Below are 18,308 nucleotides of genomic sequence, written 5' to 3' on the forward strand. Positions count from 1 at the left end.
GACTCAATACCAGGGAAAAGGCATTTTACAACCCAAGCATCACTTCAAATTGCAGAAGAGTGGGAGTGTATTCTGGGAGAATGTTACTGCATTTCCCTTTTCAATAAACTCTTCTTTAAGAATGAACACCTTGACATAGAGTAATAGGCTTGACAGTGAAGCCCAAAGATAATAAACACATAATGCTAAATGAAAATAAAAATTAGTTCAAGTTTACAACTGAGCAGAGTATTTAAGTCCAACCTACCAGTTGAAATACTGAGAAAAAAACCCTTCAGGTATACAGACCCTGAAGATCTGTGACCTTGTCAGCTCCAATATCAGAATTATTTTAAGGTAATGTCTTTCTCATTTAGCTCAAACTGAGTTACAATAAAACACACAGGAGAGATGTGTACTGTCACCAGTGTTCTTTCTTCAAAGCTGAACAATTGCTAACGCTGCCCTTAAAAAGGTATATAAGCAATACAAGTCATCTCTGGACAGAAATTTTAGGATAAAATATCCAATCAAGCACAAGCAGGGTATTTGCTTTGTTAGTGCTAGAAAATTATGTTCTATTTACACTGTACTACTTCAGCCCGGATTACTTAAGAATCATTACCTGGTATGAGCTACCATAAAAATCTGTACATGAATAATAAATAAGGTAAACAATACTGATTTATTTTTCATGAATAGGTGAGAACAACAACATTTCTGATGGGAACATATCATTAGTAGCAAGGAATTTCTTCCCTGGCTAGTTTAATTTTCATATTATAAATATAAAAATATGCAGAAAAACAAGGAAAATGTTTTAATAGACAACACAAAAGCTGAATAAAAAAATACACTATTGGGGTTCAAAGGAAACATATGCCATCCAAAAGAAGGCTTTTTAAAAAACAAATAAACAAAAAGCTGGAATGGTTAAGCTGTAGAAAGAAAATGGCATTCTCAGTAAGTCTCCCCAAAGAAGGAAAACAGAAAAATATGTCAACTACAGCATGATAGTTTTAAAAACAGAATGAAGCAGGTCAAAAGACATGGAGGAACAATTGCATAAAGCCATAAAAGGCAGTATTAAATTATTTTTCAAACAGATCAGGAGGAGGAAGCCCATTAAGGAGCCTCTGTAGAGCTAACAGAAGATCAAAGGGTAAAAAGCACTCCTAGAACACATGACCACCACAGAAAGGAGATGTTATAAAAGAAAACTGAGAAGAGAACAACTGCTGAGACCAGGCAGTGTCCACTCTGGTGATCCAGAATAACTCAGGGATGAGCACAGCCATCAGCTGCATTGTTCTTGTTCAAACTACCTCAGTGCCAGAGGAAAGAAATAGGCCAAATGGATTCTGGAGGACTGCAGGAAGCAACATGGCAGTAAGTCTGAAATTTCTAAAAGGCCAACTTGGAGCTGTGTTTAAAGCAAAAAACAAACAAAGGAATAAACACACTGGCAACAGCCACCATTGCCTTTGTAAAGGAAGTCAGGCTTCATTAGATTTCTTTCAACAAGCCACCCGAGACAAGGACAAGAAAGATCCAGCTCATCAAGTCTGAATGCCAAAAAGATATTCAAAGAAAGGCAGGATGAGGTAGGGCAGATAGGAAGATCTTATGACGGAGTTAAGATGTGTTCCCACAGAAAAAGATAAATTCAAAAACTTACAGAGAGTAGATTATTTAAGTTTACTGATAATTTCTAGTGAAGATAATAATCTGTAACAGTACCTATGAGAGGGGAGAAACAGTTTTTAAAAGAAAGTTTATCATCCACAGGAAGAGAAAAATAAGTAGATGCATTAAATATGCAAAAGAAGTGAGAAAGGACACAAAAAGTTGAAACCTCAAACATTGTAAAATGCTGTGCATGATCTTCCCAGATTTTTTTTTTTCAAATTACACTTACTTAGTCTCCTTAGTTTCACATGAGACAATTAATTCCAAAAATTGCCACCTCAGGAATAAAAGAAATTTAATCTCCTAGTTTGGGATTTACAAACATATTGCAGCAGAACAAAATTGATTAATCCTCCCATGAAAAAAAAAAAAGTATTCTCCTATGCTCAGCACTCTGTGGAGTGTTTATAATACCTAAAAAATATGTTTAGGAATAAAAGTCAATTTTTTTCTTCTACCGACAGACAGATGGTGCTGTAACACCTAAACGTCCCAATGCAAAGGGCAGCACTTATTTACAAATTTAAATTTGAGAGAGTCAAGCCCGTTCATAACATGTGTAAAGCCTTATTTTTCAGTGAGGGAACATCTAACTTCCTTCATGCTGCCCCATTACACTTTCGCAATCTTAATGACAACTCTTGGGCGCACCTCTGCAGCTTGCACTATCCTTTATCTCCGTGTGCTCTGTGGAGAACCATCACTGCTGACCTACTCTAATCTGGTTGGAATTCCCACTGAAATCACTACAAAATCTTTTGTGTTAATAAATAAGGACATTACTATTACGTGTGCTGAAAAATACATTAATATGAAGGGATGTTGCAAGAGCCATAGAAGGAACTTTTTGATGCAGATATTCTATAACAAAGCAGCTTTTGTTAAAAACACTGGTAAACTATTCAATCCAGTCAAGGACTGAAACCTTCCTTCCCACAGTAACTTCTTATCACATATGGAAGCAACAATCATCGACAGAAACTTCAAAAACACCAAACACCTTTCCGTAATTCTTTCAAGGGCTCTCAAACATTCCTTTTGACTTTACGGGTATTCTGCCACAATTGACTTGCAGCGATTTTTAGTCATTTCCTCTGATACAGATGACGTATTCCAACATTTAATGCTTAGTGCACCAAAGGGGAAAAGATGTGGGATACAGAAGATTATCCATCAAGGGAACCACTGGATTTTGCCTTCTGCCAAGGAAACAAAAAGCAAACAGCTCCATCCAAGTCACTATTGGAACGCTTGCCTAGCCTTGCATCCCACCTCTGTCAAGGCAATACCAGTTTTAAGATTCGTTTCCCAGCATGAGCCACGAAGTAAAACATTCTGTTTATTACCACAGCCTGTAAATTGACACTGAATAAGAATTAAAACTGAGAGGAAGTCCAAGTCTTCCGCATGAAAAAACATAACTGAACACAAAAGGGCAACAAATTTTACAGCAGCTGGAAATGCTAGATTTAATTATTGAAGAGAAATCATGCAGAGAAGTTGGCTGCCTAGCATGATTTATAACAAATGCAAAGGGAAAGTCATGTGAAATTCTCAGTTAATCAACAGAAACAGCCAATAACAAGAATGCCAGCACCCTCTATTTCTGTGGATGACAAGAAATTGAAAAAAATAAGACTAAAATTTCAAGGGAATGGCACCACACAATCATTTATAAAAAATGACACTTTGAGGTGGCAGGTTATTTTGCCAATTAGAGTAGCAGTAACGTTTTACTGAAAAAAGTACCAAAGGGTTTGTTTTCCTCAGAAAGAAGAATCCTTGCGCACCCATTACAGAAAGTTTTCTGAAAATTATTGTGCGGCACTCTCCACTGCTCTTCTACACACACCATAATGTACAACATTTTGAACAGTTTTGTACTGTGCATTTTCCCCCATTTTCTTAACTTTTAATGTGAATCTTCCATGCAAAAAAACCCCAAAACACCAAAAACGAGACAAAGCAAACAAAAAAAAGAGAAACCCTTTTCCTGGAGCAATCATCAAAAATACTTTACTCATGCATTGAGTAGATTTTTGCCTATATTCAGAAGTGCCATCCAAATAGAAAACTAAAGCTTCACTAGAAAGATGAAACACCGAACAATCCAGGCCTAAAAACCTTACAGGTCTACTTGTTTAGAATTCTATAAATATGTATATTCACCCAGAAGTACATCAAAAGATTTATATAAGACAGGAGGCATAGCCAAGGCAATGGGCACTCCTGTCATAAATTATAAAATAAAGTCAATTAGAGTACAAAATTCCCTCCCCCTCCTCACACCAAATCCAATTACTCCCATAGGCCCAACTCCACAGCAGTCTGCACAGATAATCTAAGACACAATGAGAATCACCACGTTTTTCAAGGTCATTTCTAGGAAAAAATCTGGGTGGTAGCATGAAACTACCATAAAGGGGCTCCTCTTCTGGATTTTCAACTCTGCCAAACACCGAGGGTGAGTTTTTGAAATATACCTAAGAGACATGTGCATATAAACCCCAGGGACAATGGAGAAAATTTAATTTTATATGTTAGAAGTGCTCACTTTCCCTCATTCACTGCAAAAATGTGTGTTTCATTGCTACCTCATTACAGAAATGAGCAGGATATTCCTTCATCAGGCTTCTTTAAGGTTCAACACTGTAAAAATGAGTATGTCTCAGGTCTCCTGGTGACCTCCCCCTATGTCTACATTCATGGATGGAACTACTCCTTACACAGGTAGCAGCGAAAAGACATTTTAAGTTTCAGAAGGAGAGAAAATTGCCATGAGAAGGCACAAGTAGAACAGAAAATATTTCTCTTCTATTTCTTTCATTTTAAATCTATCTCACTGAGGCACTCAGGGTTTACTGCATATCCAAAGTTACACCACAAACCGGAACAATAAGCTTAAAAAAAACGAAACCAAACCCAAAACTATCCTTGCTTCAGAGACTCTTTCCATGCTTTTGGTCATCTCACTGTACGGAAAGGGTTCCTCTCCATGTTCTTACCAATGCAAAGCCCAACCAGAGCTTACACAGCAAAGTTCACACGTGCTGCATTTGCTATTGCTTCTCTCTCTCTCCTCCTAGATGGGAAAAAATTGATAGGTGGACATTTCTCAAACCACTTCTGGAAGGAAAACATCTCTCCTGTACTTGCAATGAATTAAGAACCAAACAGGAGGGGCATCCCATGCAACTTTTAAACTACCACCTGTCAAATAATTTCTTGCATCAAGATGAAGTTTTCAGCACAGCAGTGCATTTCCTGTATTACATGTTTTCCTTGGCTTTTCCTTCCTCTTACAATGACCATCTTTACCCCATTTATAACTGAATATATACAATCATACATAACTTGAGAGTTTCATTATGAAGCTTGCCTAAATTTCCCATTGCTTTCTCCTGCCTCTGTGTGCTTCAAATACCAGAGTTCAGTTTTAAAAAGTAAAAGACAATTTGCCTTCTACTTTTAAACTGTCCTTGCATACATAGTGCAAACCTCTTCAAAATCTGACTCAGATATTGCAAGGCTCATCTTCATTGTGACTTTTAGAAATGGAGAATTACAACCAGGTAGCAGTAAACATATTAAAGATCTTTAAAAAGAAAATTGGGGGTTGGATTGTTGCTGACCCAGTGTTGACATGGATTATTTCATATGCAATATGAAACACCAGACTTGCAAGTCTGAATAAAAAATGGTTAATAGTTCTGTCCTTAAACCCAGATTTTCATATACATAATTTTCCTGGGCTAAAACTTCTAGGATTACTCCTCTGCTCACTTTCTTCAGCTATCACGTCTTAAGACGTGGATGGAACATGGTACACCAGAACTGTGATTGTTAATGTCGTACCTGCAGACTCACATGGATGTGACTAATGGTTCCTCTTTCCATAAAGGAACACAACCTGACTGAAGTCTGCCACAGACATCAGGTTCTCTACACATTTGGCAGAATACAATTGTATATCCTCAGTTTCTACACCTGTGGAAGTCATGCTGGATCAAAGTTGTTCCAACACAGGAACAAAACTTAACTGGATAAACAGACTGCTGATATCTGAGCACACCATTTCCCATTTTAAGTTCCACCTGATGAGTTAAACCTCTCGAGCCACTACCACTGAGACAGGACAGATTCAAATCAGCATCAGCCCAAAATATCAGCCAACTCTCATCCCAGAGACTTGTCACAGCAGAACTCAGAGCTCTATTAAAAATGTAAGTTGATGCTCTGTTTAAATTTCTTCCAGACACCATAAAAGGTATCTTGAGGCTGAACTAGAGCTAGGAGTGCAGTTGTCATTGAACAACTACATTCACAGAGAGCCTGTATTTATATGACAGAGCCCTTCATTTCTCTCACGTTTCCGACACACACGCATCCCCCTCTTGGAGAATAGTTTGCATCTGAAGGAAAAAAAGTGGGCTGTTCATCTAATCAATAACACCATGTCATGCATGGAGCTTCTGCATAAATCCAGAGCAAAAGATGTCAAGCATGTCCCAGTCCAGTGATTATCAGGCAACGGAGTAAAAGGATGCACTTTTCATCTCCACAGGACTGTCGCCAAACCCTTGATGTAATAAATGAAACATGCCTGCTATTTCAGCATTGCAGAACGGTACTGTAGATACCTTCCAACATCTCTGTTTGCAGGAGGGGGTAACTAGCCCTAGATGAAGTGCAGATATGTTATTAGACAACGCACAGCTTGAATCCTGGGGCCAACACAGATGACCTTTAGAACATAAGCACTGTCTAAGACAAATATGCTTTCATCTTTGGGGAGTATTTTTTCAAGTAAAGATTTAAGAGGAAAACAGTTTAGAAGTACGTTAAGCACAAATGTGCCTTCAATCTCTTAATGCTTCATTTTAAAAACAAAACCACAAGTAATATCACATGTCAGAAGAAAGACAAAGTACTCTTTAAGTAGAATATTAGAGGATTGAGATTTAGCTCCATTTTCATTTACCCAATAATTAAAGCACAGAGAAAGCTGATACGTAATGTAACAAAGATCCTAAACTGGAGGTATGACCAAAGTGATTCAGAAAACAGGCTTGTATTTTTGTTAGAAGTAATACAAGTTTATTACAAAAACAGAGACCGTCATTTCACTTTAGATTCCCTAAAGTGGGGTGAAAATATGAAAACATAACTAAACCACACTGAGGCATGTAAAACATAAGGAGAATGGGTTTAGAAAGGGATTAGTTAAATAGCAGATGATACAAAAAGAAAAAAGAAAGCAATTTCTCATTTTGCACTTCACAGGCTGTTACCACTTATCTTCAGCGAAGTGGTTTTTTTCAGACCTGTATCTTGACTGTGATGCTAAGCAGCTTTAACACATACAGTGATATTTGCTAAATGGAAAAGAGCAGCATTGCTATGATAAAATTCTTTCCCCCACAATCTACGGTGTGCAGATTTCAACAAGTTCTGAGCTGCTCTGCTCAGCCTGTTTTTCCATCAAAGTTAGTGGCAAACTCATCAAATCTCCCTACGACTGCAAAGCACCTTTCAGAGTGGAACCTCCTGAGGCCTGCAAAGCCCATATCACAGCCTGGAATCCTTAAACACAGTGGGATGGTTATGCTTTTGTGTTTTCCTTTTCTGGAACAAGATTTCCTTTCTTACCTCAAATTCAGCATGGCGGTTAATATCCTCCGCCCTCTGTCTGCTCAGGATGAATTCTGCTTCGTTAGCCACTCGTACCAGATGCTCCTTCATGGTTTGACTCAGCAACCTGAGGACAGAGAATATTTAAGAACTGCCTTAAGAGAATGAAGTCCAAAAATGAAAATCTGAAAATACAGTATACATATGCAAATATGTTGGGCTCTTACGACTCTGCTAAGAAAACAGTATATATAAGGTTGGAGGGTAATTCTCTGGCAACTAGTAAAATTGCATTTCCACAGTAAACCAAAGTAAATATTAAACAAAATGTAAACACTCCAGACAGTCATTTGTTTTACCTGAAATAGAGACATGTAAAAAAAATATATCTTTCCCATTCACCACAATATAAAGTTTTTGCATACAAATATCCACAGTTAAAGCTCTAACATAATTGATGTAAAATCTAAATTAAAAAAATGCAATGCAATATTGTTTTCCCTCCAAATGCAAGATTGAAATTTTATGGTAAGTATACATTTAAGTAATATTTTCAGGAGTATAAAACATTCTCAGTCTCACAAATGAAATGCTGAGATATACATTGTTCCAGGTTATGTACAGAATAAAGCTGTAATTCAAACTGAGATTTCTGAGGCCTTCATAAACCCTCAGTTTATGAATGGCAGCAGAGCTGACAGATTGAATTACAACCCAATTATTCTCTGAGTTCACGTATTGTTACTAAAAACATTTCCTTTTTAATTAGTTACATTGGGATTCATAGTTAAAACTGGCTATACAGGAACCACACTGTTTCAGAAGGTGCACATTTCCACAGGTTCACTCAAAGATATAGCAGATAAATCCATTACATGCTCTACTGATTAATTCTTAAAATATCTGTTATTAAACCTTTCTTTTTGTAAGGCTTCCAGTTGTAGAAAAAAGAGTAGCAGAACATAAAAGCACTTGCTTTCCTTGCACATATAAACTAAAGTACATTTCAACAAGTTCAGAGTGTACTGAAAGGCTTTCTTTACAACCACAGGATTTATTACGCAGGATGTCTTCTAATGCATCATGCTAATTTTAACCCCGATAACTTATTTAGCTGAAACAAGGCTCCACCTGTCTCGTACTGTATGTTTGAAAGAGTGATGCTCTGCTCTTTTCCTACACTCTCAGAATTTCACGCTTGCAGGTGACTTGCAGGTCACATGCCTGCTTCCATGAAAAGAAATCTAGGGGCAGAAGAACACCTGAAGCTCTATGTTCGCTGCCCCTCTCATCCCAAGGCTCAGAAAACTGCAGCACAGCAGCCACGTGAGGCCACAAGCTCAGGAACCAGCCAAGCTGGTGGATTAGTCTCTCCCCATGGATGAAGTCTTGAAATAAGAAATATGCACAATTCACTCTTTGAGGTGTGACTTCACCTTCTGTTTGGGGAGGCTTGTACAAAAGCCACAGTTTAAAACTGCATCACGGTTCCTTTTATTTTTTTTTTTCTATTTTTAGTCACTGATAGAATAGATGTAGCTGTTGAGCAACACTCATACAATTCTGCCCGTTTATCTGCCTGCATTAGTGACAAACCAGCAACAACAAACTGTAAGCAATTGCATAGTTTGGGCAGATGCCACGAGTTCGACTCTTTCTCCACAATCTCCAACAGCACATTCAAATCTGGCACATAAGCATTCAAATAAACTTCTTTTTAACTGAATTAAGAGCTGGTTAAAAATTAAGGGGATCACAAATGGTCATATACTATAATGTCACGTATTCCAAGCTGCATGTAACATAGTTGGACAGTATTCCATTATTTTTCCTGAGTTTGTCAATACCAATATCTTCTGCTAGCTTGATAAACTTTGAAAAATATCAGCTATCCTTTAAAAGGTCTAACTTTTAATCTAACACTAATTATATCCTCTGAGTCCCACTTTTCTTTCATCTTTAAGAAATCACCCTATATAGTAATTGTTTAACACTCTACAACACGGTTTTCCTTTTTATCTACCAAAGATAACCAGTAAACAGCGCAGCACCTGCTAGGCATGTGCAGAAAGGATGGATGTGTTCCAAGCAAAGCAAAGAAATACATTCCCTCACACAGGAACACTGTCCAGACGGACCAGAAGTGCACCTAGTGAAAACAAATACACTTCAAGTTCCAGGAAGAGCTTTGCCTCCTATGGATCACTTGTCTCTTTTGTCACCCCCAGCTCTCCTTACTAATCCCACACACTTTCCTCACTTTATGATACTCCACACAAGGCCAGGTAGATAAAACTGAGACGTGATTTCTTTTTTTTAACATTCAAGAACTTTAAATTTTAATCTTTCTTTTCAGTTCAACCTTTTCCAAACACTGCGTATGCTTGGATTAACTTCCTTATAACAAACAATTCAGGTTGCATTATCATCTACGGTAGTTTGGAGTTCCTTTATGAAAACAGTATCCCCACACATGGCACACCACTCAGATTTCTATTTTGAATTTACCACTTAATTGTGGAACTTTGCAAAATAAATATATATATCTTTACATAAATGTAATGATTGTATAACAGAGGAGACTGTAGCCATCATTAAAAATCAAAGGCAAATATGAGCTCACAGCACCTGTATAAATGAACACACCTCTGCTTATATGTTTAAAATGAAGTTTTAATCACCTACTAAACACAAATTTTGGGAACCTTGGCAGCTGCTAGTTTTCCATTTAAGGGAAACAAAATGCTGAACAGAAATTTGTTAAGTGTAGCTCACCGCTCTCAATAAAACAACTGTTCCCAGGCGAGCAGACCACTGCTGAGGCAAGGACAGGAATCTGACTTGTGCTGAAGGATTAGCTCAACTCCAAACTACACACAACACATTTTGTACATGTGGGAGAGTCTATAAACTGAATTACCAGATGAGATAACTTTGAGAGTCAAACACTTTCTACATAAGAAAAAAAAATATTTAGAAACATCTGATTCTCCTCACTAAAACAGTAAGTGGCACTTCATGGATTTAAAGGATCATAATGGTCCTTGCTGGTCCCCACTCTGGCCTCCCAAGCAAACTGATCATGAATGTCTTCATGAAAACAATTTCATTTCCTCAATAAAGTCTGTATTGTCTGTTTGTACCACAGGAGAGCTTCCAGAAAGATGTCTCTATTTTTTTATTTATTTATTTTTAAAGCTTGAAGCTTATAGAATCGTAAATTAGTTTCAATTGGGAAAGACCTTAAGGATCACCTCCAAGCCCGTGCCATGGGCAGCGACACCTTCCACAAGTCCAGGCTGCTCAGAGCCCCATCGAGCCTGCACTGAACACTGCCAGGGATGGGGCATCTGCACCTTCTCTGGCAACCTGTGCCAGACCAAAAAGATATTTTTCACTATATTCTCCCACAAAGTAGTTTCATAATAAGGCAATCACTGTCAATTAAAACACAGGGGGGAAAAAAAAAAAAAGGCACAAACAAAATTTCCCTAACCATATGTGTGCTTTTATCCAGATTTTTTTTCTTTCCCAGCAACTAGATTACATTAGTTCTTTTTTGGTTAAATAAAAATTTCATCTAAAACACATTAAATAGTTGTTGGGTGTGGGTTTTTTTACAGCAAAAGGACAGCTTTTCCTTTCTTTGAGCAGACAGACTGAATTTTTTGTCTTTTTCAAAGTATGCACACCCAATCTTAAAGATAATCTCAAGTCTAATAATTTCCTTCTTGCTGATGCTTCATAACATCCCTGTATGAAGATCCATAGACCAAGCTTGCCTTATATTATCTCATATATCTGCTGATGTTTTTCAGTGCTATTAAACACCACCAAAATGCTGCTGGAAGTGCTGATTTACACTCCACCTTCCTGACAGATTCTCTTCTTGTTTGTTTTTATTTATGACATGCTACAGAATTGTGATTTTCCTGATCTTAATACAAGAAGAATGTGGATGGACACATTTTTTAGAAGTTAGACATGATCATCTTTGAGTGTAAAGACTCTGGGTACTGGAGCTACTCTTCTGCTTGCAGTGCACACCAGATTCAAGGTCTCAGACGGACTTTTCTTCCCAAGCACCTTTTTTCCAGACTGAAATGTTTTAAAACATGTGCTTAACTTTGAAAAGATGAGCAGCCTAGTAAAAACAAGCAAGGGGATGGATTCCAACCTGGAAGTTAAATTTATACTTGCATATTTTGCTGGGTCAGGAATGAAGTGCTAAACCACTGAGAGAAGGAGTTCCAGCCACATACATGAGATAGACTGATTTTCATTGTTATGCTGAAAAACTACGAGACACAGAACTAAAAGTCTTCCTGCAATTTCTGGCTGCTGAATATTTAGATGAGCCAGTAAAGTCAAGCTTCTCCTTACAACAAGCAAAAATTAAGAGGTACAAGAGGCAAAAAAATAAACAGAAAAGTATATGCAAAGCAAAGGCAAGAAAGAGATTGACAAATACTGGGTCAGTATTACCAATGTCTAACAATTATCAGTTTTAGTCAAAGTATGAAAAAGTTTCTTAGGTGACACTGACAGCAGCTGTTTAGGCACAAATCTATCACAAAGTACTGCAGGGAACTTAGATCTGTAAGTTCCAGGTGCTCCACAACAGAGAACTCCGAGACAGCCAAGCAAGGTAACCTCTCCTACTTGCACTCCTTCCTCGTAAACCTGGCACGTAGGAGATGCTCTGACTTCAAAAGGGGAAGTCAGATGTTCTACACGGACACACATGGACTTTTATGGGATCTGTCTTCTCAATGTGTTAAGTGGTGGAATTACTGTTGCCAAGGGCATTTTACAATTGCTTTGAGGAACACAAGATATTTTACAGATACTATACTGAATTCTCAAAAAATATAGTTAGGCCATAAAATCTTAAAGACTGAAGTTTGAACAAATTTATTGAGTTAAAATAGGAGACCAAACAAACAAACCTACACAAAAAAAAAAAAAAAAAAAAAACAAAAAAAAAAACCAAAAAAAACCACACAACTAACAACAACAACAGAAAACAAACCCACCAGAGCCCCAAAGCTGTGCAGACACACCAAAATGCTGACTTGGACATGCATTAGCATTAAATGAAACAGAACTTTGAAAAGGCAGCTGAGGTGGGGGGACACACCAATATTTTCTACCTAGAAGAGCCTCTTAGGACATATCAGAGTCCATTGAAAACTGTTGTGTTCACATTTCAGAGCCACTTCACAGTACTGTGAGAGATGATTTCTGAAAATGTCCCATCAGATGGCAAAAGTACAATACACATATGCACACACAATACAGCACAGACACCTTCTTGCTACTTTTGCAATAATTTTTTTAAAAACAGATGTTACCAAAAACTTCCTACATTAAAAAAAAAAACACATTTTAGAGCCCCCAGGCACTCACAAGTGGTTTATCTAATTCCTTTTTCATAGACCCAGCAAATTAATGATGCATTCTCACAAGAAATGTCACATACATACCCTTCAAAATTCAGTGAAATAAAAAACTGCTTTAAAAATGGTTGTGCACATCACAGTATACCTTAGTGCACACACGTGCACACAAAAAAATAAGATAGCATCAAGAACCCCACTCAAGTCAACTTATCCACCTCTGAAACACATCCAGGCTACAATTCCTAATTTTCTGCTCATTTAAAATGCTGTTTTAAGTCCAGCCTAATGATCTTACATATTCAAAATCACACATTAACAAAGCTGCTTTTTCCTTTCTTTAAACAAACCAAAACAATAACATCAAGACTCAGGAATGAAACCATCAAAAATCTCTTTTACAAAATGTAAAACAGAAAGGGTTGCTAAAAATCAAAAAGAAAGGAAATGTTTAAAACATGTTTTTTTTTCTTACAAAACAAGACTGAGGCGCAGGTTCTATGTCATCAGAATCTCAGGACAAGGAGGCTGCAGCAAGGGGAGCGGACTGGCAGTAATCAATTCTACTTTGGATCAGACTGCATTTATCATCTTTCTCCGGAGCCTTTTTTGGTAAATTATGCACAAAGTCTGTCAGTTATCATCCATTTTTTCATTAATAGCTGTTATTTTTCTAACTATTTTTCCATCACAGTAGTTGCTCCTATGGCAACACAACCCTCCGACGTCCATTCCTTGAGAGTGACCGCAGCCATGCGAGTGAGACACAATTGAACGGGGCAGCCGACATCTGTCCCCCATTTTCCATTCAGAAAGCAGCCAAGTAATTGGCCAGCCAGCTTGATTACCAAGTATTTCAATATTAAAAATATCTGCATCCATCATCAGTCAAAAGCAATAGATACAGTTTTAAGACAAGGAACTGCAGGTGAAGTACGTTTACGTCTTGTTTGTACAGCTCTCCAATTCATCCTCACCCCCTCAGCTCTAGAAATACAGATGATTACAGCATTCCAGATTTTATACTATTAGATCTTACGTGTCGAGACAATAATACCAGCTGCATTTGGTTGCTTCTGAAGAGGTCTGGGACTTTTTTTTGGTGGGTTGATGGAGTTTTTACTCGCTAAGGATATTAAATTTGCATTCTGTTTGCCATCTTTCTTCTCCCAATAACTTTTGAATTAATCATATGATACCAACAAATATTTTTAATAGACAGCTATAGTGTCTCAAAACTAGTAAATTTAAACCAAAGGAAGCACAAAATCCCCTGCAAGTTTCCTTTAAGGAAAAAAAAGCTGTTTTCAACTACACTGAAAACATTAGAAAATGCTCTTATATAGAAGGAAGAATTTTGATTAGATTTCATTCCTCATTAGGCAACAAAGAACATAGCAATAAAAAAAAGCTACAGAAAAACAAACGTGGATACACTTGTGAATCCTTATGTTTTGGGTTGCCTTGCTTGGCTAAGGATTTGAAAAAGCAAAGGTAAGGAGAGGAAATTATAAACGGATTGTGCTAGTTTAATGAGATTGTCCTTAAACCAACATTTTGTGATTTTTTTTAGTGAATATTCGTTTACAAGCGTATAAAAATGTAAGCATAGAACGTTGTTTTATAATTCTTCAGATGGCCAAGAAAACCGTGCTTGAGAAAATTAAATTAAAATTAAGCATCTTCAAGAGTCTCTTGGACTGAAAATTGGAAAGAATAATTGCTGCAGCATGCTTAGGAGACTGATCCCTCAACCCCTGCCATGCCAAACCCATTATCACCCCAAAGGGGATAATAACTGTCACGCCTGGTCTCGAGCTCGAGTACGTTTGTTAGTGCTCTGACTGATACAGAAAACAAGATCCAGCATAAGAGATGCTTCACACTAAAGTGTGCTAATGAATCACAGTGACAGCGGAGAGTTTTAACCTTCACAGAGCACGGGAGCTGCTCGCTAACTAGTCAAGTACAGGAAATCAGGCCCTAGCAAAAGAGGCGTTCGTACATGCGAGGAAATAAAACAAAGCTGCACGTGTTTTGGTTCATAAATAATAGCTGCACCATCTTGTGCATAAGGAGGAAACATAATTGGTTCCAGGGTGCAAAAAGGGAATCAGTCTGGGCACCTCAGATGTCTCGAAAGGAGAGGGTTGGCTGTGGCAGTGAACTAGATCCCACCTAAAGGATGGCTCTGGTGAACAAATTCCCTCACCAGAATTCTGGTAAGTTCTCAGGTTCAGGCTCCAAAACAGACTCTCCCTAAAGGAGGACCCAAGGGTGAAAGGCAAGCACAAAGAATGAAATCCAGACTGACACAAGTTCAGCTGGCTAAGGAAAACAATTCACAACCTATCCTTCTGCTGCACAGACGGCTCAGTACATGGAGGAGCCATGGGTACAGGCACCTTTTTAACAAGGTTTCAAAGAGCATTAATAGGGCTCCCAGACACTACAATATCAGAGAACAATACTTACTACTTTTTATTAAAACCAGGTTAATACTAAACGTAGCAATGTACTGAAACTGATGTGTCTTTCACTGCACAGAAAGAGGTTGTTCTCCAATACCTGCTCCTTCACCTTTGCCCTTACGTTCTATAGCTCCCTGGATTTCTACGCTGCCTTTTTTCTTTTTACTACGCTTGTAATCTGGACTTCAAGACTTCAGTTGTGTATTTCAGTTTTAGGTAGGTTTACAGTTCCGACTTTCTACATATCAGCCTCCTGTCTAGAGATTTTTCTTGCAGTTCAAGACTCAAAATTTCACTTGGCACAAACTAATTAATTCTGCTCCCCCCGTGAAGTGGGCGTGATCTACCAGGAAAAGCAGGGAGCGACTCCTCTGTGGAACACATTAGCTACTTGTGACCATGAGGAAATTCAGGCCAACACATTCTGAATGCAGCACACACACTGCAGATCTTACGAGTCCCAAAGGCAAACTTCCTGCACATATTTCTGTCCAGGGAATCCTAGCCAAAACATGGCAAGCCTAAACATAAAACTTCCAACTGCTGTGAGAGAGAAAGGTACATTCATACCTTTCACATAAAAGCAAAAAGTACATTTGAAAGCAAGTAGAAGAAGAGATTTACATCTCTCCTTCTAGACTTCTTCCAGAAAGATTTTTTCAGTCATCTTATTTGCCCATTAATAAAAAAAAGTAAAGCAAAACACACCTCAAGCTGGATTATCCTACAACATCATTAGTCCAAAAAATCTAATAATAAACACTGTGAATAAAACTCTGGTTTACAAAGATTATAGGGTGACCAAAGTCCCCCCACCAAGGCAGCAGACGATAGCAATTCTAAAAACTCTAGGCAGTTCTTCCAGTTCTTATTTATTCTCACGTCATGGTGCCCTACAGACATCCTTTCCTATGTGCTGAACCAGTTCTGTCCTTCCTACAACTACCTTGATTTATTTCCATGTGCACTTGTAGAAACAACTTAAAATCCAGCTTTTATTATATAATTATGCAGCTGAAGTCTAAATCAGTATCATTCAGATGTTTTCCTAAGTTTCAATTAAAAGACTTCAGCTTTCAGAGTTTCTAAGACTATAACTCTATGGCAAAAATACGCAAAAAATAGCAAATAGGGTAAAATACAAGGTCTGAGATGTTTTAGTCCAAGTGTTAGCATATGTGCAAGAAAAATAATGGGCAAAGAGCATAAAGAGAAGGAAAGATTAGTTCTGGAATACAGTTCCTATCATTTGAGGGAAAATAGTTTCATTTTAGTGAATATTGAAAAGCCACAAAGCACCACAATTCAGCAGTAACTATAAAGGCTCCTATGAACAGCAATGGAGGAAAATGGCAACAGATAAAAGGAGACATTTTTAAGAAATTAATCCCCTCTCCTCTTCACCATAATGAATGTTATGTTCCCACTTTAAAAAAAAAAAAACAAAAAATCCAACTCTGCTACACGTCAGATATGAAATGAAGTAACAATTACACAGACATTTTCTGCTAACCAAAACCACACTTCCCAGTCTTCAAGGGATCATTTGTCCCTGAGACAATCACTCTGGCTCAGGCTAGACTCTAAGTTATTGATGTTGTTTATGGAGGTGGGGGAGTGATTCCATCTGTCTGTGATGGACACTGCATGTTTTGAAGAGAAAACAGTCAATTCCAAACAGTTTACTGATAGAAAGCTCAACCCGGACGAGCTACTGGGTGACTGCCATGCACAGCTCAGTCTCAGCATCTGATGTGTCCATGATAATCATTTTACACAGATGAACCTTACACTGTGGTTTACATGTGTGTGGGATCTCCATGTTATCTACGCTAATAAAACATTAATCAAGGGCCAAATTTATGGCAGGCATTTTGTAAGTAAGGTCAAGACAGGTCAGCCTCACATAATAGGAAACAACTACAGGCTAGATCTTAACACTGTAACTGAACACCCTTGTTACTTTACCTTGGCCCTTGGGATCAAGACTAGTAGCAAAATGTTTTTCCTGCCTCAGAACGGTGTTTCCCCTACCATAAACTGAAATGCAACCATTAAAACCCATTAAAATGGCCATTATTTTTATGTATCTTGAGAACATCTACGTCTTAAGAAAAAAAAAAAAAAAAACCTCAAAAAGCCATTTCCCCCATTCTTACAATGATAAAAAATATATTTATGTGATAAATTATTCCGGTTTTAGTTAGTAGCTGTCCTAATCATGTAAAATTTATTTTCTGTTTGGATTCTTACTAGCTGAAGTTACTCATTAACAAAAGTTGCATTTAAATAAATGGCATTTCTTATACTACACCTTAGCTAACACATTAAGACATCTTTAAAAAAAAATCCTTTAGAAGAAAAGTAAATATTGCTCTTAGTCTGCCTCAAAAATCAATTCGTAATGAAGAAAATATTGATGGTCCTGAACACAGACTACAAGTCAAAGAGCATGGCCTCATCACCTGCTCTGTCATTTTCTATAAGTTCCAATAATATACATATAAAGTTATGGATAGAACATTAAACTAATTGGTAATATTAAGAGGTTTTTTTCCCTTAGAGGGACTCTCCTCCTTTCTAGTTTAAGAGACAGATCAGAAATAAATGAGCAAACTGGAATCTAATTTTTGAGACAGAGGCTTATCTTACAATTCCTAGCAGTAATGTCTTTCAAATATAAATTCTCTTTCTCAAGAGATTAGCCGAATACAAATTATAGTTTCAACATTAACCAGTACACAAGGGCAGGAAGAAAGAAAATCCATGACACACAGATAAGCAAAGTATTTAATGAAACTAAAGAGCACTAAGATTGTGCAAAATCCCATATTCAGAATTAGTACTGAACCGAAGTACTAAAGAACATGAAACCATGCTCATAAAACTAAAAGAAAATTACACAAAAAGGAAGAAGAAAAAATATTTTTAAAAAGCTTCAAGGCACAGAACTCCCTGAAGGCTAAGGCATGATAGCAGAGGTGCTATCAAATATTGTGTCTTACCTTCCTTCATTGACAAGCTCAATAAAGGCCAGGCCAGCATTCTTCTGTATAGAGTTTTGCCACTCCTGGGTAAAGACAAAAAAGAAGAGAAAATGAGCTGTATAAAAACAAAACTTGGAAAAGGCATTTTCAGA

At 37.5% G+C, this 18,308-nt stretch overlaps 1 protein-coding gene across 6 annotated transcripts in view; it reads right to left on the reverse strand.

Moving 5' to 3' along the window:
* The window catches only part of LRBA (LPS responsive beige-like anchor protein), a 366,633-nt gene that overhangs the window by 230,201 nt on the left and 118,124 nt on the right, over positions 1 to 18,308 (reverse strand). For all 6 annotated transcript variants that reach the window (XM_040065850.2, XM_040065848.2, XM_040065849.2 and 3 more), the window contains exons 35-36: positions 18,175 to 18,239; positions 7,318 to 7,426 (exon numbers count right to left, since the gene is read on the reverse strand). In XM_040065850.2, coding sequence (XP_039921784.1) covers positions 7,318 to 7,426; positions 18,175 to 18,239 — 174 coding nt within the window. The remainder of the gene's footprint in view (positions 1 to 7,317; positions 7,427 to 18,174; positions 18,240 to 18,308) is intronic.

Source organism: Hirundo rustica, chromosome 5, assembly GCF_015227805.2.
Source record: "Hirundo rustica isolate bHirRus1 chromosome 5, bHirRus1.pri.v3, whole genome shotgun sequence".
NCBI classification, from domain to species: Eukaryota; Metazoa; Chordata; class Aves; order Passeriformes; family Hirundinidae; genus Hirundo; species Hirundo rustica.